General features: G+C 41.6%; 1 protein-coding gene across 9 annotated transcripts in view; it reads left to right on the plus strand.

The window, feature by feature from the left end:
- The window catches only part of PCDH9 (protocadherin 9), a 753,026-nt gene extending 732,345 nt beyond the window's left edge, over nucleotides 1–20,681 (plus strand). For all 9 annotated transcript variants that reach the window (XM_053384695.1, XM_053384698.1, XM_053384699.1 and 6 more), the window contains one exon: nucleotides 18,294–20,681. In XM_053384695.1, coding sequence (XP_053240670.1) covers nucleotides 18,294–18,667 — 374 coding nt within the window. In that variant the 3' untranslated portion in view covers nucleotides 18,668–20,681. The remainder of the gene's footprint in view (nucleotides 1–18,293) is intronic.
- Nucleotides 20,682–27,028: the final 6,347 nt, after the last annotated feature.

A 27,028-nucleotide genomic window follows, 5' to 3' on the forward strand; every position in this document is an offset into this window, starting at 1 on the left:
AAATGCTCTGCAGGTGGGGGGACAAAAATGGGGCTCAAGGAGGGTTAGTTGCAGGGGGAGTGAGAAATGTCCCTATTTTCATCTGAGGAATGTTGGAGGATACATCCAGCCTTTGCTTCCTAGGGCTGAGCCAAAATTGCACCTAAAATTTCTCCACCTTATTTCTGAGTGGTGGAATGGGGATGGGAATTTTCCTGAAGATTCTGTGGAGAGTGAGGGGAAATTCTCCAAATGTTTTTCTCAGAAAATCCGCATCTCATAAATTTTGGCTCACTTATTGTTGAACAAAACTCTGCTCTTAGTTCATAGCCATAGACGAAGGAAGCTATGGGTTAAGAGAGGACTGGAAAGAGTTGGGGCCAATATTGCAATATGATTAGACAGCTTGAGGAGCTTCATGGCTGTGCCAAAAATTCATGGATAGTGAAAGTGGGGAGGCCATTTTGCTGAACATTTTCCAGGGCCTACAATTCCCTAACAGTTCAAGAGCTGCTCAAGAAAAATTCCTCTCAAAATTGACAGGAAATTTTTTCCCCCTAGAGAAATTTCAGCTCAGTTGGATGTTCCCTGCTGGATTTCTCCTAACATTTTTTACTCAAGTTACAGATAGGTAGCCGTGTTGGTCTGCCATAGTCAAAACAATTTTTTTCTCCCCTTCCAGTAGCACCTTAAAGACCAACTAAGTTAGTTCTTGGTATGAGCTTTTGTGTGCATGCACACTTCTTCAGATACACTGAAACAGAAGTTGCCAGATCCTTCTATATAGTGAGAAGGTGGGGAGGGGTATTACTCAGAAGGGTGGTGGGAATGGGTGATTGGCAGATAGCTGTGATGAGCCTGTTGACGACTCTTAACGACTGCAATAGGTCTTACAGGAAAAAGCAAGCACCTTCTCACTATATAGAAGGATCTGGCAACTTCTGTTTCAGTGTATCTGAAGAAGTGTGCATGCACACAAAAGCTCATACCAAGAACTAACTTAGTTGGTCTTTAAGGTGCTACTGGAAGGAAATTTTTATTTTTATTTTTTACTCAAGTCCTTCTTTACCCAAATTGTCTTCTATGACTCATTGCATGAGGAACCAGGCAGCAGTTCCATCATATCCTTTCTGCAGGAGTCTTTTAAAAAAATGCTTACTTCTTACAAAAGCAATGATAATGGGGGTTGCTTTCAAACCCACTCTTGAAAGGCCTATGTGATTTCCTTGAGCTTTCTTATTCATATGTGAGCTAAGGGAATTCAGGTTTTCTTTGACATCTTGCTGCCAAATACTTACTAAGTTTGTTGTTTGTTTGTTTGTTTGCCCCTAATTGTTTCAGAAACTGTTTAATTAGCACTGAAAATAATGTACATTTAATGTGTGGAAGGAATGTGTTTCTTTGCCATTTAATATTTCAAACTGCAAGTGCTTTCAAGAAAGCCTTTCTTATGGCCTTTAATCTTTCAATCACCACCCATCTTCCAATGTCAGCAAATGGGATAGAAAAAGAACCTGACTGCTGCTTTGTTTTTCTCTTAGTAGAGGGCAAACAGTGATATTTCTATCCAGCGCATTCATCTCTGTGCAGCTGAAAATATACAGGGTATTTATTGATTAGAACATACAGGTTGAACCAAGACATTGAAACCTGAAAGGAAATCAAGTATAATGCTGCCTCTTCCTTCCAGTTTTAAGGTTGAAATTCCACTCTACACTTTCCAAACGTCAAAGGACTCCTCCATCTCATTAACCTCTGAATCCAAATTAGGAATTTCAATGGGGGGGGAATGACTGACAGTGGAATGAGATTACATAAAATGGTGCTATTGTATTTGCCTTCAGAACTGCAGTGTCTTCCCAAGACTGATTACTCTACAGGGCTCTATCCTGCTTGAAAAAAATTGGCATGTTGTCCAAACTGTTTCAACTTCCTTGAAATTCTCAAGCATTTCTCCTATGTGGAAACTGCAGATTTGCTTCCCATGACACATCAGGCAAATACAGTGGTACCTCTGGTTAAGAACTTAATTCATTCTGGAGGTCCGTTCTTAACCTGAAACTGTTCTTAACCTGAGGTACCACTTTAGCTAATGGGGCCTCCCGCTGCTGCTGCGCCACCGCCGCAAGATTTCTGTTCTTATCCTGAGGTAAAGTTCTTAACCCGAGGTACTGTTTCTAGGTTAGGAGAGTCTGTAACCTGAAGCATCTGTAACCTGAAGCATCTGTAACCTGAGGTATCACTGTACTGTACACAGAATGCCTTCTTGAAATTCCCACACTATTTGTGGGCAGCCAAATTTGGGGCAGCCATTTCACTGAAGTTGTTAAGGGGGAAGACAAATCCTCCAGCAGTTTCTTAGCATTGGGGCTCACCATTAGCAACAGACAGCCTCTTCCCTCTCCCAAACAAGGCTTCTCTCTCTCTCTCTCTCTCTCTCTCTCTCTCTCTCTCTCTCTCTCTCTCTTTCTATTCTCCTGTAGGCCAATCAGGTTGTGGATTCACTTCCATCTGGAGCTGGATTGGGTGGCTCCTGCAGACCAATCATACTGCTGCATTGTTCTAGGACCAATCAGACTGCTGCATTTTGGATCCTATTCAACTCAGTACATAACACCTACAAGATTATTTAGTTTGCTTGCTTTTGCTGTAACTGTAACAGATGAACCTGGCTGCCTCCAGTGCTTTTTTTCTAAGGGTAATCAAGGGTACGCAGTGCCTGCAACTTTTTTTTTCTAGAAAAAAACTACTGCCCAATACTATGTTTCAAAAAGCAGCATTTGAAAAATAAGTAGATGTTGCTGTTATCATCATCAGTGCAGTCATACTTCAGGTTACAGACGCTTCAGGTTGTGTGTTTTTGGGTTGCGCACCGCGCTGAACTCCGAAGTACCAAAACAGGTTACCGTATTTTTCGCTCTATAACACGCACCCGACCATAACACGCACGTAGTTTTTAGAGGAGGAAAATCCATAGGCATGCCACCCGTAGGCATTCCCTCCATAACACGCACAGACATTTCCCCTTACTTTTTAGGAGGGAAAAAGTGAGTGTTATGGTGCAAAAAATACGGTACTTCCGGGTTTTGGCACTTGCGCAGAAGCGCTAAATAGTGCTTTGCACATGCGCAGAAGCGCCAAATTGCGACCCGCTCGTGTGCAGATGAGGCACTGCGGGTTGCGAATGCTGCGGGTTGCGAACATGCTTCCCATATGGATCACGTTTGCAACTTGAGCGTCCACTGTATTTTAAAAAAACAGCAACCACATGACTGCCAGATAATGAAGTAGTACTTACGCTAGTCTGGCCTGTTCCAATGTTGTTTTACTTACTGGGTGCACCTGAGATATTGCTATCCTCTTATGAGTTTTTAGGGTCAGAATCAGGAATGTCTGTTCTTACTGTAATTTTCTATACACTGTGATATAAAGAACTTCATCATATATGTAAAAAGAGAGTTAGATTAGGGAGTGTTGAGGTACATATAATTTATAGGAGCCCTTTAAAAAAAAATCAAACTCTTACTGTTATTGCAGGCCAAATGTCATGCTGTTTTATAGCTGGAAAGAAATACTGAGCTAAAATAACAAGAAATAAAAGTCTAAGTGTATAGAGACTGACCCCAGCTCATAATAATAGGAATTTCTAAATTTAACTCTATAATGGTCCCTTAACAATGATGTCCAACAGATCATTTTAGTGTATTCATCACTGATTGCGTATGATTAGGTCTAAATCATTTTGAGGCTCTGGAAGTTGATGATTAATCCATTAATTCAGCCAGTGAATGGATAATCATCAGTTTAAATTTGGCAATTAAATTTTTCACAACTTCACTTTTAGATTAGTCTGTCTCTTAAGGGTGACATTGTTGGCACAAGACAAAGAGCTATTTGAAGGGGGCACAAGTTTGGGATTAAAAAATATTATTATTATTATTTTAAAGATTTGAATAATCACACTATTGTGAACAGTAGGCAGTGGGAAATATCTGTAAACCATAACTAGCATCTTCATTTTTTTTTATATAACATGGAGCTTGTATAAAACATAAATTACTGCTTAAATCCATAGAAAGTATCTCCTGTTTTCCCAAATTGCATTTCCAAATGTTTTTCTCAACTGTTTCTTTCTTTCTAGTCATCTGGAAAACAGGTTTCATCAAGTTAAAATTAGTTTAGTTCATGGTTTCTGAGGTTTTAAGTATGCTATCCATTGTTGTTTTTTCAAGGTAAATATATATGAGAACAATGTAATAGGAAATGCTGACTCACTGCTTATGGGGAAATCTCAATGTGATTTTTAAAAAGTAGCAGGTCTGGCTGATGCTTCAATTGCCAATTTATTGCAGTTGAAACAGCTTGACCTATGAAGCTCTTTGAGGACCTAAATATTGGGTGGTGTTCAACTAACATTTATGCAGAGTAGTCACATTGAAATCAGTGGAGCTAACATAGTGGGCAATCCTACGGCAAGATCCAGTGGGGTGAGCAGTTTAGGATTCAGGAGATCGCCAGTTGAGCCAGCTGATATCTGATAAATGTCGCAATAAATCCAGGTTTGCCCCATCTTGTACATTCATAGTTTCCTTTACGAATCTTATTTAAAAAGCTGCCCATTGCTTTTGGGTTAGGTAAGAATGTGCCTTTGGTTCTCATTCTAATCACATTTCATTGGAAGCAAGTCCCATTAAAAACTATGAGATTTATTATTATTTTTTTGGCATTTGTTTGCCTTCATTGGCAGTAGGTGCAAATGAAGTCATTCACACAAGTGTTCACCTCAAATTAATTACCAGATGCTTTGCGTGTAATTTAAACTGATGCTTGGTAGCTACCCTATGGTTGCTAAGAACCTGCAGTGCACTTCATCCACTGAGCACTGTGACCAAATCAAAAATATGAAGGGTGAGAAATAAAGATAGTCAGAGAACATCAAAGGTGTTCTTAAGGCATGTTTCACGGTTGGAAAAAGAGAGAGTTCCACCAGAAGATCCATGGTTCTCTGCACATCAGGACTGAAAATGTGAAGATAAAAGAGTGTTCATCGGGACAGCAGTAGGAAACTGTGTTTTCAAGGTGGGAAAATATGTGTACTAATATAGAAGTTTTTGCAAGTAACTTTTTAAAGGTATGAGTAGTCCTGTTCTAGTCAGTGGAACTATTCATAATCATAAAGCCACTGAGGTGCACAGGTGTTTGAGGGAATTAGAGACGCTGATGAACTCAGTGTGGAGGTAGCACTGCCTTCCTTGACATTGATGTAATGTCATCCATTCAGCAGGACTGGATTTTAGCTCCCTTGAAGCATTTTAAAATAGAAAATAGCTGAAGTATATCCAATGTCTCAATAAAACTCTTGAAATGCAATTTTGGCTGGAAAGAAAGAGACAGTCCTTTTTTTTAAGAAAAGAGAGTTGAAAGTGATACGGCTAAAGCATTGTTGCCCTTTGTTTAGTCACACATTCCTTTGTCTCACTGTCATCTTTGGTAAAACAGGTTTAGCAGGTTTTTTAAATTATTCACTAAAGGCAACTGTGCATGTAGAACACTATGTTTATTGCCCTCATTACACTGTATTTTGGATCTTGCCTTCGTGACAATTTTCCTGCCTTTTCCTCATCTTACTTTCACTACATTTCTGTGAGATAGACTAGTCTGAGAAGGTGTGGCTGGCCCGCGGCCACACAGCCAGTTTTATTAGCTAAGTGGGGATCTGAATTTGAACCTGGGCCTGTCCAGTCCTTGTCTAGCACTCTTAAATAGTGTATTACATTGGCACTTGCCAGATTCAACTTAAGTGAAGTTACTGCCTGGTGAGCCTACAGCAAGAACTGTGGTTGGTGTGAGGCAAGGAAGACCAGAACATTCTGTGTCCGTTTTTTGATCTTGGTATTGCAGTCTGGGAATTTCCTGGGGGTGTTACTTGCATAGGTCAGGTGTCAAGTTCATTTCTTGAAGTTTGAACAACTACAATACAACTACTATGTAGAGTCCATCTTTCTTCTTTCCTTTCCTTTTCCTTTTGGGATGATTAATCTTTTACAGCCTGAGGGCCACATTGCCCTTCAAGGTTCCCTCCAAAGGATTTTTGCCAACCAAAAACTGTAGTTGCTGAATTACAGTGGTACCTCGGGTCACATATGCTTCAGGTTACAGACTCCACTAACCCAGAAATATTACCTCGGGTTAAGAACTTTGCTCCAGGATGAGAACAGAAATCATGGCCCCATTAGCTAATGTGGTACCTCAGGTTAAGAACAGTTTCAGGTTAAGAACAGACCTCCAGAATGAATTAAGTACTTAACCTGAGGTACCACTGTATTGCGCTCTCTCTCTCTCTCTCTCTCTCTCTCTCTCTCTCTCACACACACACACACACACAGTGCAATGACAGCAACAAGGGAGTGGGATTTAAACCCATGAGCCCAGTTGGCAATCACAGAACGATTTCCCATGACTTAAATCCTCTCTCCACCCCACTCCCTTGAAGCAGAAACGTATGCTGTCCACCATATAACAGCAGAGTACCCAACATAGTTGGTGGGGGGTGGGAGATGTTATGTTGGTGTCTCTGAAGGCCAGGGAAAATCACCTGGCTGGACCAGGGATTAGCCAACCTGCCTTAAAGAATGATTCCGAGATGTGGGGGGACAGAATAATATATTTATCTTAGGGGCCTAGAAAATATTGGATCCCTAGACAGCATCTTAAAATGCAGAGACACCACCTTGCTGACAAAAGTCCGTAGAGTTAAAGCTATGGTTTACCAAGTAGTGTTGTATGAAAGTGAGAGCTGGACCATCAAGAAGGCTGAGCACCAAAGAATTGATGCTTTTGAATTATGATGCTGGAGGAGACTCTTGAGAGTCCCATGGACTGCAAGAAGATCAAACCTCTCCATTCTGAAGGAAATCAGCCCTGAATGCTCACTGGAAGGACAGATCCTGAAGCTGAGGCTCCAATACTTTGGCCACCTCATGAGAAGAGAAGACTCCCTGGAAAAGCCCCTGATGTTGGGAAAGATGGAGGTCACAAGGAGAAGGGGACGACAGAGGATGAGATGGTTGGACAGTGTTCTCAAAGCTACCAACATGAGTTTGACCAAAGTACGGGAGGCAGTGGAAGACAGGAATGCCTGGCGTGCTCTGGTCCATGGGGTCACGAAGAGGCGGACACGACTAAACGACCGAACAACAACAAAAACAGAAAGTGGTAGATCTCTTCCTCCATGGATCTCTTCCTCTATGGATCAGAGAGAGATCCAATGTTGGATTTCTGCTGCTGTGACAACTTCTGCAGCTCTTGTGCTACTGATGTTGGAATCTGTATACATACTGCAGGCAATTAGCTTTAACAAATTGATATACTTTCAATATATGTGAAATAACATGGAAATTACACAACAGGTGATTGTTGCTTTTTAGAACATCTTAGGACAAATGAATGTCTAAGCAACATATGCAACAAAATCTATCATACTTATTTTATAATTTAAGAAAATAGCAAAGATCACTTAGTCTATCCCAGATGCAGTGCTTTTTTTCTAGAAAAATAGGTGTCGGTACTCACCATGAAATTGCTACAGCAAGCACTACCCTTTTTAACAGCAACAAAAAAGGTTTGGTATGGCATACCCATGAGTGCCCCCTGGAAAAAAGCACTGCCCAGATGTAAGGTGATCAGTTCTATCCTGTTGATCAGCTTAAATCTGCAGGCATCCACAGCAGCATTCAGGGCAAATGCAACTGAGATGTGCAAAGTGTTCACACCGTGGCAGTCCAGGGGTGCAAAGTGGTAGTGATTCAAATACCTGTGTAGTGTGGAAGGTATGGTTAGGCAACCACTGGACTATAGTAGTTTCTGCAGACACTGACACCTGCATGTCTATTACTCAAAAGCTTCTAGATCAGGTCCACCGTCCCTCAGACCATGTGGTGGGCCGGACTATATTTTTTTAAAAAATATGAACGAATTCCTATGCCCCACAAATAACCCAGAGATGCATTTTAAATAAAAGCACACATTCTACTCAGGTAAAAACATGCTGATTCCTGGACCGTCCGCAGGCCGGATTGAGAAGGCAGTTGGGCCACATCCAGCCCCCGGGCCTTAGGTTGCCTTCTTCTTCTTTGGCGATCACTCGTAGATGAGTATGTTTATCTTCCATAAACACGGTTTTAACAAGGAGTCTGTAAGTGACTGCCCTGTTCCCTGAAGAGGGATCCACCATCCTGCCCCTTTAACTTTTCCAGTCAGTGAAGGAAGCATGGCACCACTTCCATCTGCAGCACTCAGATGCATTCAGTATGTCTATTGGATGACCAAATAGTTCTCGGTGTTTAGTCTAGATAGTTCTGCATTTCTCTCAGCAAAAAGCATAAGCAAACTCAATAAATTTCTATTCATTTTATCTCCCTAGCAGCTGGCTAAAACATCTCAACTAAATAACAGAAAATATGTGTTAATAAAGTGGGTATTAATCCAGTGCTGTGGGTGCTCTGCTTTTATTAGCAAATATGTCAAATGCAGAAGGTTCATTTCAATCCCTTGCATAAATTTTTTAAAAATTTATTTGGAAAAGATGGGGAATGCGACAAAAATGCTAATTTGGAAAAGACAGAATTAGTTGTGGTAATGTTCTCCTCAGCAGTAGCTTCAGCAGTTAAAAAGATGGATGAGGTCCACGTCGTGAAATAGAAGGTACGGATTTACAAAGATGTGCTGGTATCTGTTCTTTTTGAGCTATAAAGTCTGTCTAAATAACCATATTCTCCCGGGGAGAGAATCTGCTGCTTTGGCTGCCTGTGTGTTGTATTTGGACCATCTCCATCTCCAAATGTTGACGTTTTGTCTGTGACCGAAGAATAAAATCTGTGGGAGAGATGTGTAAAACTGTAATCCCCATTTATTTGCTAACAAAAGGTTTTGCAGAATCCTGCTTGGTTTCTCCTCCGCCACTTTTTTCAAGGTGACTGCCTGCATCTAGAACATAACACTGATATTCCGCCCGTGAACTAAACTCCTTTTTATAGCAGTATTTTTAATTTGGAGCATGGAAAAGGTGCTAGTGGATTTGCCCTCAGCCTTTGCCTCTCATGCATATTAATCATGCATATTAACATAGGATGGGACCTAGAATAAATATTAATAATAACAATGGAGTTGAAGAAGAGATGGCAGGATTAGACTCAGAGGCCTCCCCTCCCTGAGTTCTGCTGAGTCAAGCTGCCACAACTTGTGACCCTCCAAGTTGCATTAAGCCCACCAGTCATTTACTAGGAATTATGCACACACCCCATGATTTTCTGCAGATCTTGGGCTTTCCTGGACCTCGGCCAACATAAATGCCACACCCTGGCTCAGCTGGTGGAACTTAAACAAATGGAATTAAAGGCAGCATAAGTCCCGAAAAGGAGGCAGGGCAGGGATAAACTTCCACATATTCTAATCTCCATTCTTCTTGGCCACGTGACCCAGGGCTCAATCCTCAAAGCACAGGTCGACACTCATCTGCCAGCTCATTTGGCAGCCACCTCTCCCAAAAGCTTCCAAACAGAGTTTGGAATACAGACAAACTCTCAACTTAAGCTGGGGATAGCACATAAAGCAGAAAACGTGTCTAGTCAAAACACACTGGGTGCAAGGGCAGGTGGGATTGCCAAAGCCTTTGTTCCCTCGGACATCCGTCCATATATATATATATCTCCAAGCACGTAAAGCTGAATGTGTAAAACTTAATCCAGTCATTTGAACCCTGGCCAAGCCAGCTGGGGCAAGTAGGCGGGGCTTGAGAGTGGAGGGGAGGGGAGCAGGCTTCACTCTAGTCCAGGGGACAGCAAGGTTTACCTCACCTGGGCCGGTTCACTCCCGCGGAGATTGCCCTGTGGGCCAGATCGCATCTGTGCAGACACGATTTTCGGCATCTGCGCATGCGCGATTTCCAGCGCTGCGGAAGCAAGTCCACGCTCCACGCTGCACTGGTTTAGTGTAGCACGTGGGGACTCACCAAGGGGTGGCTCAATTTGGGGGTGGCTCGTGGGCCATTTAAACGACCCCTGTGGGCCGTGTGTGGTCCATGGGCCGCAGGTTGCCGACCCCTGCTCTAGTCCGCCCTCAGCCTATAAAAGCTGGCTGTGCCCAACAGCAGTCTGCCAAAGAACATCTTTCCCACCCTATTTAGTTATGCTATGATTATGTCTTCCAACCTTTTCCTTCCTAGGTTTATGTGCTATTGGCTTTGCTGTGGTTCTATATTGGTTCCCATATTTGGAGATGGGAAGGAATATGCCTGCAAACAGATTGGCCCTGTTTGAGGTTTTGCCTTCCCCATATCAATAGTCACAACTATGGCAGATATAGGCAATGGGGCTGGAATCCTTAGTTTAACATTTCAGAGCAAGGTACCCTATTAGAGGGGTCTAGTTGGAGGTCTGTGTCCAAAATCCAAGGCGTGCAGCAGATGGGCTTAGGAGGGCTGTCCATGTAGACCTGCATCTCGCAAAGGACCCATGTCATGCTTCAGCCATCCACCCGCGGGTCTCAAAGGGATTTACACCCAAAGCCTGAGCCCAATCCAACCAAGATCTGGACTCAATAAAGTTGTGGCCATTTTCAAATCCCAGCACGTTGTCCTTGTCCAGTTTGCTAACCTTTTCAGCCTAGGCGTTGCTTCAGGTCACTGCTAGTGGGTCCCCAATATCCACCATCACACCACTTCCACTTTTAATTTGAATATCAGCTTCCTATATTGCTGAACACAAGGTAGCTTAGAAGCTAAAGGAACGACAAAGTATACAGCTATGTTCACATATCTTATAACAATCTAATCCAATACAAATAGGTCATAATAATAAAAAATGACTTTTGCTACCTTCCGGTCAAAGCTGTATGGAATTATATGGCTGTTTGTATCCAGGATGTGCTTCCTCATACCTAGCAACAAATATATATATATATATATATATATATATATATATATATATATATATATATATATATATATATATATCTTTGAGTGGGATTTATTTTGGGGCAGGAGCGAGCTGGTAATGTTGAGGTCTTGACTCTTCCTGAGTCAAAGGATAATTATCCAGCCTTTGAACAAAAGGCCTTTGAAGCAGGAGGTGGAAATGCGGTGGGTCAGCTTGCCAGAAGCTACTCACTAATTGCGGCAGTGAGTTAATCAATGGAATAAGAGTTTAGCTTCTGGGTATAATAAAATGAGATAAAAGACCACTCAGAATTTCCACCATTAGGAAAGAGCAGGCACTTGACTGGCACAGATTATTCTCTTGTCTTCCACCTGCCTGCTTTTGAGGCAACATGAATGTGAGGCTGCCTGACAGCTATTAACAGAATAAAAACACAACAACAAAAGGCATTATTTTTGAGCACAATCAGATATAAATATTTACAAAGGCAATTTTAAGGAGTTCTTGCTTATGTTCGACTGTGTTTGCCTTCAAAATATTTAAATTTGGAGACAGATGGCTTGTACAGTTTTATCAGCACTTGCGTCATTATATATTCAAGCAGCCAAGACTGATAACCAGATTTATTCTGGATTGTTTGGAGAACAAATAATTTGGGGTGGGGTGGGGGAAGGATGGTATTGGGAGGGGAGGAGAATTCAATGAAATACTTCAGCGTGTGGGAGGAAAAAAACTCGATACAGAGATCTCAGTGACGTTTTTATGAAGAAAAGGGAAACAAATTAATGTAATTATAAAATTAAAAGCAGCAGGAACAGCTTTAAAGTGGTGTCATTGTATGTGGTGATGAAACAACTTCAGAAAATTGGGAGAAAGCCATTGTTTGGTGACAGTGCAGGGAAGAGATAATTACCATTAAGTCAACATTATGCTTTCTTCTTTGTGCAAAGGAATTAAAAAACAAAGCCAAAAAACCAAGGCTGTGTGCATTCCAGAAAGCATCCCTTCTCATCTTACTTAGTCCACTCATGATCATAATTTCTCACTTCATCTTACAGTGCCGACCAGGAAGAGATTTGAGATGGAAGGGGCAGTGTAATTAGAGCAGAAAGGATGAACTCACCCTGGATGGGAAGATGCCAGTTGCAGAGCATGTCCTTTTGCATCAAGGAGGTTTTAGCTTTTGGTCTCTGGTATCACTAGTTAAAAAGTCTTTGGTACAGTAGAAACACTGGGAAAACTCTTGCTTGAGACTGCCAGCTGGAGTAGGTTGCAACGGGCAAGACTGACCAGTTCTCTGCCTTAGTCCATGGCAGGTTCATATGTGCATGGATTTGCTCTTTCCTCCAACGAGGCTTGTGTCTGAGTAACTGTGAAAAAAGTTTGGTTCCCAAAAGGCCCTTGCAGTGTTGCTGATGGTTCGTTGTTATGTTCCAGGGTAGAGACTGTGTGTGACTGTGTGTGTGTGTGTGTCACAACCTGTTTCTCTTAGCTGTAGCTCCTAGAAATTTCTGAAATAAAGCCTAGAACAGGCATGCCCAAACTTGGCCCTCCAGCTATTTTTGGGACTACAACTCCCATCATCCCTAGCTAACAGAACCAGTGGTCAGGGATGATGGGAACTGTAGACCCAAAACAGGCTGGAGGGCCAAGTTTGGCCATGCCTGGCCTAGAACATAACCAACACATTCTGTATCCTGTGGATCTGTATTATAACGTGGGTGGAATCAATACTTGTTTGGAAACCAGCTTAGTGTATGACTTGACTCTATTTGGAAGACTGAAATGATTTTTTAAAAGAAAATCTGTGGTGGTTTATTTAGATGGACAAGTTATCACTTTATGGATACTTGAGTGCTTAGCCTTTAGTGCTGTGTGCTCCAGCAGCCTCCTTTCTAACAGTCTCTCTCTCACACACACTAAAAAGCGTCCTCCTCGCCCCCTCAGAAAAGCAGCGGGGCATGGGGTGGATGTGCCCCACTTTTCAGACATCAGTCCTCTATTTGATGGTGTCCTTGATTTGAAACAGTTGCTGAGTCCAGTCAGGTTTAAGGCTGAAGAGGGACCTGGAAACTGTGCGATGGGTCAGTGTGTCTGGCTGTTAACCAGAATGTTGGTAATTCAAGCCCCTCCAGGGAAGGTTGTGGGCAGGATTCCTGCATCACAGGTCATGGGACTCAATGGCCCTCAATTCTGTGATTTTATTATTCTGTGAAATTCAGCATCTGGACAGATCAAGCACGTACACAGGCAGGTCTTTCCCACTATGGCAAGATGTACTAATTTCTTTTGAAATTACAGTCATTGTTTCTCAATATGCATCTATAGATAGAAATTATCTTATGCAAACCTGTGCCAGACCCTCAAAGTGTCCCTATTTTCCAGGGACATCCCTGATTTAGAGAAATCATCCCGGTTTCTGATTTGATCCCAGAATGTCCCACTTTCCTTTAGGATGGCCCTGATTTCATTGGAGAAATGTTGGACGGTATCGAGTTATCCGCCTCCAGAGCTGTCTGAAGGCAATCCTGTATAGGGAAGGGTTTTTTTTTTTTAATGTTTAATGTTTTCTTATGTTTTTATATATGTTGGAAGCTGCCCAGAGTAGCTGGGGCAACCCAGTAAGTATGGGGTATAAATAGTAAAATTATCATTATGGAATGGGATGTCCCTATTTTAATTGGAGAAATGTTGGAGGATATGTCTTTGTGATATGTGTCACCTCCAAAAGGAGGAAATACAAGTAGCAACCTTAGGCTGGAGAATGGTGCTTTACTTTCTAATGGGACTCATATAAGCAATTATACCCCCTTATTATACCAAGTCCTTCAATTTTCAACTAAAATATTACTATATTTCCACCCACCCACCCCATTCCAGACGATGCACACACAATATTTTGAAGGTTTCCCCTTCCCACAAGAACTGTAGCAATGGGGGGGGGGGGACTGAAAATTCCCCATCTGTCACTAGAGAGGGTTGCTGCTGTGAAACATTTCTGTTGCATGAGGCCAGGCAATGCACAGTTAGCACTAACCAGGGTTAACACTGATGCAGCGTTAGCAAAAGAAATGTTTCTGATATTGGCTGGATGTCCCCAGTATTATAATTGACGGGGGAACAGGGAGTGAAGAAAAATATACATCTACTTAAAATGGGTTGCTCCAGGCACATCCCTGAGAATATGTGCAGATAATGCATTTCATCACCAAGAATATGCATTTAAATCGCTCTTCTGACAAACAGTTCCAAAGCCCCATATAAACTTTACCAACTTATCAGCTAGCAAAGCTTGCATAAACCCTACACCAAAATTAAGTGCCTTAGATCTCGGGAGCTGTTACTGAGGAAAGCAAACTAAATGAGAAATAAATCTCTCAAGAGACTAATTTGACATGGCTTAAAGGGCCACAAGCATATTTTCATTCTGACTTAAAAACGGCTTATTACTCATTTAAAGCCCAAACGAAAATAGATGTTAGTTGTGTTTGAACTTGAGTTTAGTTTGTTTAGCTTCTGGATGAGGTCATGAAACATGCAAGTTTGGTGCTGAGGCTTTCCATTCATTCCACTGAAAGCTTTGAAATGGAGCCGTGTCTATTTCACGAAATGTGTCAGTTTATCATGAATGAGGGTGATGGGCTTTCTTCCTCCTCCTCCTCCTCCTCCTCCTCCTCCTCCTCCTCCTCCTCCTCCTCCTCCTCTTCCCTCTTTATTGTGCATTGAAAGATTTAATCCCTGCCAAACTATTCCCTTTTGGGTCAGCAAGATAGGATTGTATTATTGTTCAGGCAGAAAAAAATGAGAAAACCTAATTAAAAGCAAATTGCTGTTGTCAGCAGAAAAGAAAATAATCAGCGTTTAACCTATAGATTAACCTTTCGAAATGCTAACAATATGCTGGAAATACTCCCTTTTACTAGCTGCTTCCCCCTCCCTCTGTGAAATACCTGTGTCAGATTATAGCAGGGAGGACTCAAAGACACAAGGAAAGGCCAGGATGGAGTTATAACATAAAGGATTTTTCTTCTTCCATTAAAATTCAGGGATTCAAATGTAAAGTTCAGAATTTTAGACCTTCTTTTAAAAAATAAGTGAAACTTCCAGTCCCAAATTATTGTATGTTTTTAATGACATTTCCTTTAATTTGTTTTTGTGGGAGGCAGGTTATTGGGTTGTTTTTGTTTTACTATGTATTTTGTATTCTTGTTTTGTATTTTTGACTTGTCAATTGCCCTGGGATCTTTGGATGAAGGGTGGTATACAAATTTAATAAATAATAGTGATAATTATAATAATTTATTTCAGGCTATACCCACTTGTCTTCCTTGGGTTTAACACAAGTGAATTTAATAAAAAATAAATTTCCTGTACCTCACTTATCTGAGTAGGTTGCTTCTGCCATTCTGGGCAGCTTTTAAAACAAAACATCACACATTAAAAGCTTCCCAAAACAGGGCTGCCTTCAGATGAAAAGTCGTCATTGTTTATTTCCTTGACATCTGATAGAGGGCGTTCCACAGGGCAGGTGCCACTGCCGAGAAGGCCCTCTGCCTGGTTCCTTGTAACCTCGCTTCTCATAGTGAGGGAGCCACTAAAAGGCCTTCAGAGCTGGACCTCAGTGTCTGGGCTGAACGATGGTGCGGGGGGTGGAAATGCTCCTTCAGGAATACAAGGCTGAGGCTGCTTAGCACTTTAAAGGTCTGCACCGACACTTTGAATTGCGCTCGGAAGCGCAAAACGAGGCACATGAAGCCAGGACTCTTTTCCCCCCTTAAACATGCTTGGTGCTGTCGGATTACCCTCTGTTGATATGCTCATTGTGTAATGCTGTACAGAAAGTTCTGCAAACCAGAATCACCAAGGAGTGCATCTGTATGCAAATCCCCAGGGACTTTTTGCCAGTCTTTAGTGAAGAAGCTCATTTGAAGTTGTACCTAAGTCATACTTGAGAGCAGACCCAATGTTGTCTTAACTAACTTAAGTGCATTGATTTGAATGGGGCTATTCTTAGTAGGATTAGGTCAAATACGACTGCTGGCTTCCCTTGAAATTACTTGTCTGTTTCCCTCAATAAAAAGGCCAAATTTGCTGTAGTATAAAACTGGTAGCAGCTTACAGAATGTAGGGACTCTCCCCCCCAAAAAAAAATTCTGCCAGCCCCTCCTCCTGGTTTCCATACTTGGGATTCCATAAAATCATTTCCCCCCCCCTCTTTTTTTGCTGATGTGACAGTGATCAGATCCTCTTTCTGTGTTTTCTTCTTCTCTGCTTTGGGTTGCCCTTTAAAGCACTTTTGACTGCAGCCTTCCTGACTATCAGTTAACTTCGTGCTCCAAATAAATCAGTAATTTCCTTCCTATCACCTTCCTGTCACTTGATTTTAATCAAGAAACAATTGACTGTCTGTACACACGGTAATGAAAGCAACTTTGTTTCTTTAGGAACAAGAGAATGAATAGCCTTAAAGAAATTGCCTTTGCTGTTGGTAATTTGCAACTGAAATATATATATTTAGAATCGTGTGAGTGAGATGATTGATAGCATTGAAAAATACAGAGCTAAGTCAGTTTCAATGGTGCCTTTTTGCATTCCTTGGTTTCTCACCATATCCACACTGGTCAGATCAATAACTCATCCGCAGTTTGACTCCACTGAGAAATATGCAGAGAAAAGGCGTGGGTCTGCACTGGTGGTAATGTGTGTCAGAACCCATTATGTGAATTTGTTGGGTGGCTGGCATTTCCTGCCTGAGTTTGAAAAAAGTGCAACAAGGCTTTTACATTATGTTCCCACTTGAGAGGCTTTGAATTTATTTATTTATTTTAAAAGGTAGAGTACCTATTATGTGAAGGGACGTGGGTGGCGCTGTGGGTTAAACCACAGAGCCTAGGACTTGCCGATCAGAAGGTCGGCGGTTCAAATCCCCATGACGGGGTGAGCTCCCATTGCTCAGTCCCTGCTCCTGCCAACCTAGCACTTCGAAAGCATGTCAAAGTGCAAGTAGGTAAATAGGTAGTGCTCCAGCGGGAAGGTAAACGGCGTTTCCGTGCGCTGCTCTGGTTCGCCAGAAGCGGCTTACTCATCCTGGCCACATGACCCGGAAGCTGTACGCCAGCTCCCTCGGCCAATAAAGCGAGATGAGCGCCGCAACCCCAGAGTCGGTCACAACTGGACCTAATGGTCAGGGGTCCCTTTACCCTTTACCTTTACCTATTATGTGTACCCCTTGCACACACGTAGGCTTGGCACAGAATGTGTGGAGGTTGGGGGAGCTTGTAGCTTTGATATTAAAAAAATGAAGTTTGTAGCTGAAACACATTATCTGTCAGATCTACTTACATTAGATTCGCGCTTTGAACATACAGGCCGCAACCATTCTGGACACGTCCAGTTGACACGTGATCGCTGACACGTGGGTCCTTTTGACAGAATATGGTTCTATCTAGCAGTCCTAAGCAAGAAATTCAGGATGGGTTGGGATGTGGGAGAAACTGTGTTCTGCTTGCATTTTTACACAATTCACGCTTTCTAAAACAATGCTCACAGCAATATGCAGCTATTATTCAAAAACGGACTTGTACAGTGACCTCTCTAACTAATAAAAAGAAATGCATTTTTTTTAAAAAAGAACACTTCTCTGTTTTCATGCTTCCAGAAAATCTTTCCATTAAGTAGGTCAGATAAATGGGCTGAGACACTGTTAGTGGGCGGTTCCCTAGACTGGGTGGACGATCTTGATGTGGTTATACTCCCTCTGAAGCCACAAATGTGTAGCTTAGGGGTAAGCCTGGAACTATTGGTGTCACGAGTGCCTGACCTGCCAATGCAGAGTGTTGCTGCTAGTTCCCGAAAGGGGAAGAAGTGATAGACAAGGAGCCCAGGAAAGTGAGGGCACCTTGGCAGGCAGATTGGATTGGCTCCGCCTGCCATGCCTGTGCTACCTTGAGCTCCTCGCCCTCTCAGGAACTGGCAAGAGCCTTCAGCACTGTAAAGCAGGGTGAGGAACTTCACCCTCCCTGTTTTGCCTCACATGGTTTAGTTGGTGTTTTGAGGGTCTTCATGGTTTATTGTTGAAGAACTGGACAAAGCATAGTATAAAGTACTTCATACGGATTTTTTGTGTGTGGGCTGCTGTTATAATTGTAAGTTGCTTGCACAGCTTATGAATTGTTGTTGCTGGTGTTAATTACCCACCTTATACCCCTATGGTCCTAGTCAGGTGAATAGATTAGTCAGGCAGGCAATATACGTATATATTTAAATGAATAAGTAACACTTTTTATTAAAAGACAGAAAAAAAATCTAACCACCCCTTTTCTCTCTTTCTTCTACTCCCTACCCCTTCTGTCTGCTGCCTGTGCCCACATCTCGCCACAGATGGACCTCTTGGCCCTCGAGGATTAGCTGAAGCTACTGAGATGTGCACTCAAGAATGCCTGGTCCTGGGTCACTCAGACAACTGTTGGATGCCTCCCTCTTTGGGTTCATACCAGCAGCCAAAGTCTCCACTCTCCACCTTTGCACCTCAGAAGGAATGGGTTAAGAAAGACAAACTGGTGAATGGCCACACGTTGACCAGAACCTGGAAAGAAGACAGCAACAGAAACCAGTTCAGTGACCGAAAGCAGTTTGGCTCGGGGGAAGGCCATTTCAACCCTGGCAATGCCATGGCTGACATTCCTTTGGCTAACTTGAAATCCTATAAACAAGCATCAGGACCAGTGGAGAGTCCGAAGGAGAACCAGCTATAAGGAAAGCTTCTTTGGAAGAGTGACTTTAGCCTAGTTAGACTTGCTAATACTGTGTGTGTGTGTGTGTGTGTGTGTGTGTGTGTGTGTGTGTCAGAGCTTTATGTACTGAGTAGACCTCTAGAACTATGCGTCACATAGCAGAGATATGCATAACTTTGTGGTAGCTCCATGGAACTGCAACACAAAAGAGCATTTCTACTAGTTGTGTGGTTTTGTTAAATAGAAATAATCAAACTCTTACAGAGAATCTCTCCAGTTTGCAAAATATCTTAATTTTTTCAATTTGCTTGGGATAACGGGTGGGGGTTTGTTTATGTTCCTTTGTTTTTTGACCCTGGACTTGCTGCTGCAAACAGTAGAAGATTCACATGGAGAGAGAAAAGGAAAGAGAGAGAGAATGTGTGAGAGAGAGACGGTGGATTGCAATTCTTAGAAAGCATATCCAATTAGGAAATTGTGTTATTGTTACCATTGATCTTGTGCTGGGACTGCTATACTTGACATCTTTACTGAAACAAAACAACTAAAATTGCAAACATTAAACCTACTGTGCTATTAACAACGTTAGTGGACACTTGTTAAGTCAATCAGTGTTCAAGTACTTGTAAATAGAATCAATTATTATTAATAACTTTTGTGTACTTATAACGGTCACCTAAAAAAATACTGTAGCATAATTCTGTGTTTCACAGTTGCTTTTTTCTACTTTATTTCATTTGCTTCCTGTTGTTTTTTATTATCATTTTGTTTCTTTTGGTGATGGTGTTTCTGTGTTGGTAGTCTGTCTGACACACAATGTTCCAAGGAGCTCAAAACACTTGTGTTAAAAACTGAGGAAAAGAGGGAGGGGAGGGAAATATTTTATTTTACTATTAATATGACAAAAATTTGCCAATAAAATTATTGCCAATTCTGAAATAACACTTGAAGTAAGGGCTTTGAGATTTTAGCCACTATTATTTTTTTGTTGTTTTTCTGATTTGCAAAGCAAAGGGGAGAAAAAGAGAACACAAACCATGACAGCAGCTGAATGGACATTATTGGCTGCAATCATGCTAGAGAGTGATACTAGTCAAAATTAGGTGGAGGGGAAGGGGAACAATCTGCTGAGTGGTTCCAATATACAAGCCCCATCGAACTGAATGGGAGATACCTAAGTGCCCATTCATATCAATGGAGCTTGTGCGGGAACATTTCTTGAGTTATTTTGTACCCAGTAAATCCATATCTAACAATTGCTTTTTAAAACAATTGGGCTGTGTGTGTCTATACCTAAGACAGTTTGTATTGCTCAAATGGCAGCGGTTGTGTTGATCTTCATCTGCATTGATGTTGTAGTAACACAAGTGTTTTTAGATCATAGCCACAAAATATTTAATGTGTCGTGCCTTCATGATGTAACCAAGCATTCTCCTGGTAGGCTAGTTGGGGGAAATGAAAGGGTTCAATCTCTAATTCTTGCTGTTTAACTGTTTGTTACCATAGTTGGTCAATGCCTGGCAGGTACCAGTGTTGTGTCACTTGAATCAAACCAGCAAAGTGACTCCTAATGTTAATAAGATCTCAGTTGCACGTCTAATAAATCCTAATCTGAACATTCTTAGGCGTTTTTTTCTTAAGGCATGACAGACAATTTAAACAAATAGCATGCAACATGGGCGGGGGGGAGTCCTTAAAGTACAAAAGAAAAAATTATCTTATTCCACAGTTAAACATCAGTCTTAAAATAAACACACAGAAAAATAAAGGTAGCTAATATTGATGGTTAATTTGTTCTTACCAAAACTAACCGAAGTTATTTTGTATATAGCAGTTCACATTTTCTTTCCTCCACAATATACAAGCATAAAATGGGTTAGGGGTGCATTGCTTATTGCAGTACTTATGTCAGTTTGTGAGGGGTGTTTGATGACTTTGACCGAATAAATATCTAAACAGTTATCCTTGTTACTGCTTTGCCAGTTCAACGTTATTTACAGTTATTCAGCTCTTGCAATAAATGTTCTGAATTCCTGATTGTCTTGTGGGAGTTCTTGGCCTGATGCCTCCTTAAGATTTTCCTTATTAAAGGAAAGGGGGAGGGGAATCACTGTGGCACAGCCAGAGGAAACAAGCAGAAAGTCGAGAAATCCTGACCTTAAGTGTGGCAGCTAAAGAAAATGATGGCAATGGCTCAGGCTATAGGAGAAGGCAATATTTAAAAAGATGTAACCGGCAGAAGTTGCTGACCAGGATGAACTGAGCCTGTTTGGCTTTGCCAGAACATTGTGGGTGTCAAAGGGGCACTAATGGGTACAGTGGACTTGCCTGCCTTCTCAGTCCTCCCTTCGTTCCCAATCTTCTTTTTCCATTTGAACGTTCTGCCTGCCTCTCTTTTGATGTGCCTGGAGGCGTTACTGCAGGCAACCTGTGAGTGTTGGTGAGGGGGAAATCAGAGATGGTGCTCCATTCATCCATTTCTAAAATCCTCCTCCAAACAAATTATGGGTCACTTTATCCATAGTCGAACTGCATGGTAGGGAGGTGTGAAACATTTCCGCTCCCTGTCAGAATTTTCATGAACTTTATAAATATTAGGTTAACTTTCTAGAAATTTCTACAGATGTCTCACCTGGTCCATTTCAGGTATAAAATTGGTGGCAATTTAGAGACACGTTACGCACCACCCACCTGTCCCCTATCACAACAGAAATCCTTTTAGCTTCTCTTGAAATTCATACACATATTTTGCCTGAGTAGAGCCTTCAAATTACTCTTTTTGTTAGGTTTTCCACCCTCTTTATTACCTTTCTACAGCTGCCAGGCTTCTGAAACAATATTGGGGCTAATGCCACACTACTGACTAAAGGATGCTTTTGTTATCTGACATGAATTATTATCTGATTCTTGGCAACCTGTTATTAAATTGTTTTCCTTCTACATATCATGTTCATTTGAAGTGGAATATTTTGAGACCAGAAGTGGAATACTTTGAGACCCTGGTAGCATATGCTGAGGAACATCAATAAGCCAGGAGAAAAATATTAAAATTTGATCATAGTTTGGTTGTCTATTATATGTGAGCACACACAGGAACAAAAAAATTAAACACATGGTGACAATGTTGGTAGAACAAAGTCATATGATGTATTCATGGCAGTGTGTACTCAGGTAATTTCTCCCATGTTTTCCCTTGACAGCATCTAAGAGTAGGAACAATGTTACCCATATTAGTACATGCTTTTGTATGATGATTGTACCAATCACTTGATCACATAATACCATCAGCTGATCATGAAAAAAGAATGGGCAAATACCTGAGACCAATGGAACAGGATGACAAATAGAAAGTACTCTTCAATGCAATGGCTTTTCAAATCCTAAGTCATTTTTGCAGCTGGATACACACACAGAACTGTTGTGGGAACTTGGCTGGCTGACAAGACTTGGAGCTAGAACACAATAATGTCTATTAATAAGCATCATCACTATCACTGAGTGAATACAGTTGCATATGTGTGGAATTTATTGTGAATAAAGACTCAGGTATGTGTATTCATGGGGGAAATTGGTTTAAAGAAGGATTTGAAGGGAGAGACACCTGGTTCTGTACTGGTCTTTGGGAAAGCAGTTGTTGGGAGTTGGTGGTGTTGTTTGAGAATGAGTCTACAGCAGAACATGTGGAAGACTAATTCTGAGTCCAGGGACAACTGCATACCCACAATTCCCTGCACATAGAAATGTAGCTATCAGGGAGACATCTAGCTTAGGTCTTCCTTCATATTAGGTGTTATCTACACTTAAGCAGCTTTCTTTGTACTGTATCAGCATTCAAACTCTGAAGTCCAGCAACAGTTTCATTGTATTATCTATGATTTTGGCCCCCTGAAACCACACTTCTTCTCCATTCAGGCCCACGAATCACTCAAGAGAATCAGGAAGAGTAATGTTGCAAGCCAACTCACATACTGAATGGAAGATGAAAGAGAATATTTTCTTCTTTTAAATAAACCATTCAGTTTACTTGGAAGGTTGTTTGCTGGTAATCTTAAACCTTGAGAAGAGCTTCTGAATAAATTCTGTTCATTAAGAAAAAGCATTTAGAGATCAGCTTTAATATGGGAGCACGCCAAGAACTTGATCTAAATCCAATTAAAGGCAGTGGGAATTGTGCCATGGACTTCAACAGGATCTGCAGTTGGCCCTCTATACGTGCTCGGTGAATACACCTTCATTTCCAGCCAATAGGCTGGCACAGTCCCTCTGGCATCCCGACACTGCTGGGTAAATCCCATATATCTCTAAATAAGCCCTTAGTTTACATCCTGACAGGAATTCAACAATGTGGCAGAGAAAGGGCAGTGTTCCTCCCCCGGCAGAGGATGAACATGCAGATCAGCCCAAGGGACCATTCAAATGCTTGTTAGGATCACATGAACCAGAGCCAGGCATTAAGGGGTGATTAACAGTGAGCCTGCTTGGCTCTATCTGGAGGCTTTGCTCCTGTCACTTCCAGGAGCTGCCTCTCAGCAGGGGAACACAAGGGCCTTTTCCTCCCCTCAGAAGTCTGCAGAATTTTGCAAACTGATAGGAAAATAGAAACTGTAATAGACTTTTTTGTGGTTAGGGAAACCCAGTCAGATGGGGGGGTATTATTATTATTATTATTGATTGATTGATTGCGTTCTCCAACTGAAAAAGATAACAGTAACATACATACATACATAAATAAATAATAAATAACAAGTCAACTATATTTTATTTTGTCAAGAGTATAAGTTTTTACTTCTCCCTCATGTACGCAAACTGATAAAGTATGCAAGTATGCATACTTTACTTCTCCCTCAGGTATGCAAACTCTGACAAAGCCATTTCCTGTTCCCAGGGAGATGACGTTGCAGGCTGGGCACAAGCCCGACCCACGCGCAGGGAGGGGATAGCCCTGGCGCCATTGGAGTCCTCGGCCACATCATCCCTTGGACTGACCAATGCGGTCGGTCCAGGGGCATGGCTTAGGCTATTTAAATTGCCCACGGTCAAAGACTTGCCCCCTTTTGCTCCCTGCTTGCGCAGTCCTCACTTTGCTCCACCCACTGGGTGCCATTGCTCCACCCTCCACTGGTATGTCGCCCCAGAAGGTTGCCCATGTAGAAATGTCACCCTCAGGCTGAGGGAAGGCAGAGAAGTCAAGAGTAGGCAAAGTCAGAGTAAATGACCGACAGAGCCAACTAAGAAGAGCTTGGTCCTCATCCTCCTCCCTACTAAGGGCAACACAGAGACTAAGCAGGAGGAAGCCGACAGGCAGGGCCACCACCTGGGTTGGTTGTAGAAGAAGGCAGGCAGCCTGAGGTTGGTGGAGCAGCCCTTATCTTTGCTGAAAAGCGCCCCACAGTGCAACTGCGGAGGTATCCTTCTCTAAGTGGCTGTTCCGCTCCTCACATTACAATTGCTGTCTGAGCAGCTTTCCTCCATGAGGGAATCCAGAGCCACAATCGCAAGGTAAATCTAGATCTGGCATGGGAGGAAGAAGAACTGCTACTGTAAATTTCTGTGTGGAAACTTCTGGCAAGGAAGGGACAGTACCCCCCCTTGTCCCCCTCCACCCTCTCTTCTCCAAAACACCCTCCCCATTGCAAACCTTACATTCAGCTACACTGTGATGTGGACTTGCCTGGATGCCACAGGAAACAAGGAATCCCCTGCAGAAAAGTGAACAGAGGAACTGCACTTCAGTTGGTCCTTTCTTCACCAGCCCGCTTGATTTCCATGCAGATCATGGAGGAAGTTAAGCCCCTTCTTCCACATTCAGAAGGGAAAGGCAGAGGAACTTAAGAATGGAAGAGTCCTGGATCAAGCCAATGGCCATCTACTCCAGCATCCCATTTCCACAGTGACTAAGCAGATGCCCATGGGAAGCCTTCAAGCAAGAGAAGTCTCCCCACCTATAATCCTCCTTCCTGCTTCACTGTAGCTTTGTCCTCCATGAGTTTGTCCAATCATCTTTTAAAGGCATCCAAAGAGAAACAAAGAGATCCACCTTACCTCTTCTTTCCCACTGCATTTCCATGCTGGCCACAGAGGAAGGCTAGACTGTTCCATTGTATACGGGAGGGAAACCAAGTGGGGCAATAGATGCTTCATCTGCTGGCACATTTGGTAGAAACTTTTTTTAAAAAGAAGAAGAAAAAAACACATTGCATGGAATTTTTTTCTAATCTTTTATACAAGTTGTCTGGTTCTTCATTTGCTCATATCGCAACTCACCGCTAATATTTTGCTGTGTCATTGTAATGATTTTATTGAAATGTGTTCTTGTTCTTTTTATGGCATGCCTTTGGCTGTTAATTTTTGTAAGGGACTTTTTTTGCAGTGAAGAACTCTGACAGAATAACAACTACTACAGCTTGAGGGCATGCATGACTTGTAACCCAGCACACATAAAGGGCAAATGTTACATTCAAATCTAGCGTAATGTATTGCTCACCCCTCAAAGGTGAAACACAAATGAGCAGAACTTTGTGTGGTATACAGGGGACTCCCCATTTGAGTACGTTCAGCACACTTGTTTTTGGCATTGCAAGGGTGGGCACAGGGATGTCCCACTAGTGCAAACTTGAAATGCAAAACCTGCATAAATTGGGAGTTGTCTATATGCATTCCTTTGATTTGGTACATCTAAAATATTGTCTGAGTACAATTAACATTGTATGCATTTAGCATTAGAACATTTTTCAGTTTAAGAAAGAATGGGGAACCTGTGGTTCTCTTGATGTTGCTGGACTCCCAACTTCTATCACTCCAGCTGACACAACCAATTTTATTTAATTAATTTTGTATCCTGCCTTTCCTCCCAAAAGAGCCCAGGCTGCCAAGCATCAATATGCTTTAAAATAAAATAAAACCCCCCCAAGGTGGTTGTCACCTATGGAAGCTAAGTCTCAGAAAAAGCTCAATATGGAGGCCAAATGGCCAAAATATTGGGAAATTTTGGAACAAGAAGGTGACAGACTGAAACTGCAGAGTTTTGAGAAATTAAAAGACAAAGTGTGAGATTGGCTTCATTATTATCAAATAAGAGAGGCCTACAATTTGGACAAAAAAATTGGCTTCCAGGTGGAGAAATCAAAATTGGAAACAGAACTGTTAGAACCAAAAACTAAGATTTTGTCAAAGATGTATAACTTGCTGTTGAAATGGAATACACAGGATGAAACGGTTAAATCAGCAATGATTAAATGGGCGCAGGACATAGGTCATAACATTATGTTTGCTGACTGGGAGCAGTTGTGGACCACCGGTATGAAGTTTACGGCATGCATTGCCTTAAAGGAGAATATTATGAAAATGATTTACAGGTGGTACATGACCCCAGTTAAGCTTGCAAAAATTTATCACCTGCCTGACAACAAGTGTTGGAAATGTAAAGAAGCTGAGGGAACATTCTTTCACCTTTGGTGGACATGCCCAAGGGTTAAGGCTTACTGGGAAATGATATATAATGAACTGAAGAAGGTATTTAAATTTACCTTTCCCAAGAAACCAGAGGCCTTCCTTTTGGGCATAGTTGGCCAACGGGTGCCAAAGAAAGACAGAACATTTTTTATGTATGCAACAACAGCAGCAAGAATACTTCTCGCCAAGTATTGGAAGACACAAGATTTACCCACCGTGGAAGAATGGCAGATGCAAGTGATTGACTACATGGAGATGGCTGAAATGACTGGCAGAATCTGTGACCAGGGAGAAGAACTGATGGAACAGGACTGGAAAAAGTTTAAGGACTATTTACAAAAATACTGTAAAATGTTTGAGTGTTAATATGATGTGGGAAGTGAAGGCAACAGGGCTTGTGGGATCTGGTTAAATGAAATGAAAAGAAGAATGTTAAAAAGGAGAAGGGGTTATGATCAGATTAATATTATGTCATAGTATTTAAGATGAGGAATGGGTTAAAATAATGAAAAATTGGGACATAATAATTAGAAGAATATAATTTAAGCATGGTTTAAATAAGGGTTTGAATTTGCTGAATTTGATTGGAACAAAGAGGAATACAAAAAAGGGAGATGTGAGGAGGTCAGGACAGAGGGGTATGGAACTCTGTAAATTTAAAAAAGTGGATTTTTCTTTTTTCTGTTTTTCTTTTTTTTTGCTATATATATTTGTTTTTCTCTGTTTTTTTTATGTGAACTTTATTCATGGCAATGATTTATCTGAAATGATGAATTTCTTGATTTGTAAAACCTTAATAAATATTTATTTTAAAAAATAAAATAAAATAAAATAAAAACCTATCTAAAACATTTTTTTAAAAATTAAAAACCATCCTAAAATATTTGAAAGCAATGCATACCCTAACAGAGCTACTAATTTCAAGGATGC

The sequence above is a fragment of the Podarcis raffonei genome, chromosome 4 (genome assembly GCF_027172205.1).
Source record: "Podarcis raffonei isolate rPodRaf1 chromosome 4, rPodRaf1.pri, whole genome shotgun sequence".
NCBI classification, from domain to species: Eukaryota; Metazoa; Chordata; class Lepidosauria; order Squamata; family Lacertidae; genus Podarcis; species Podarcis raffonei.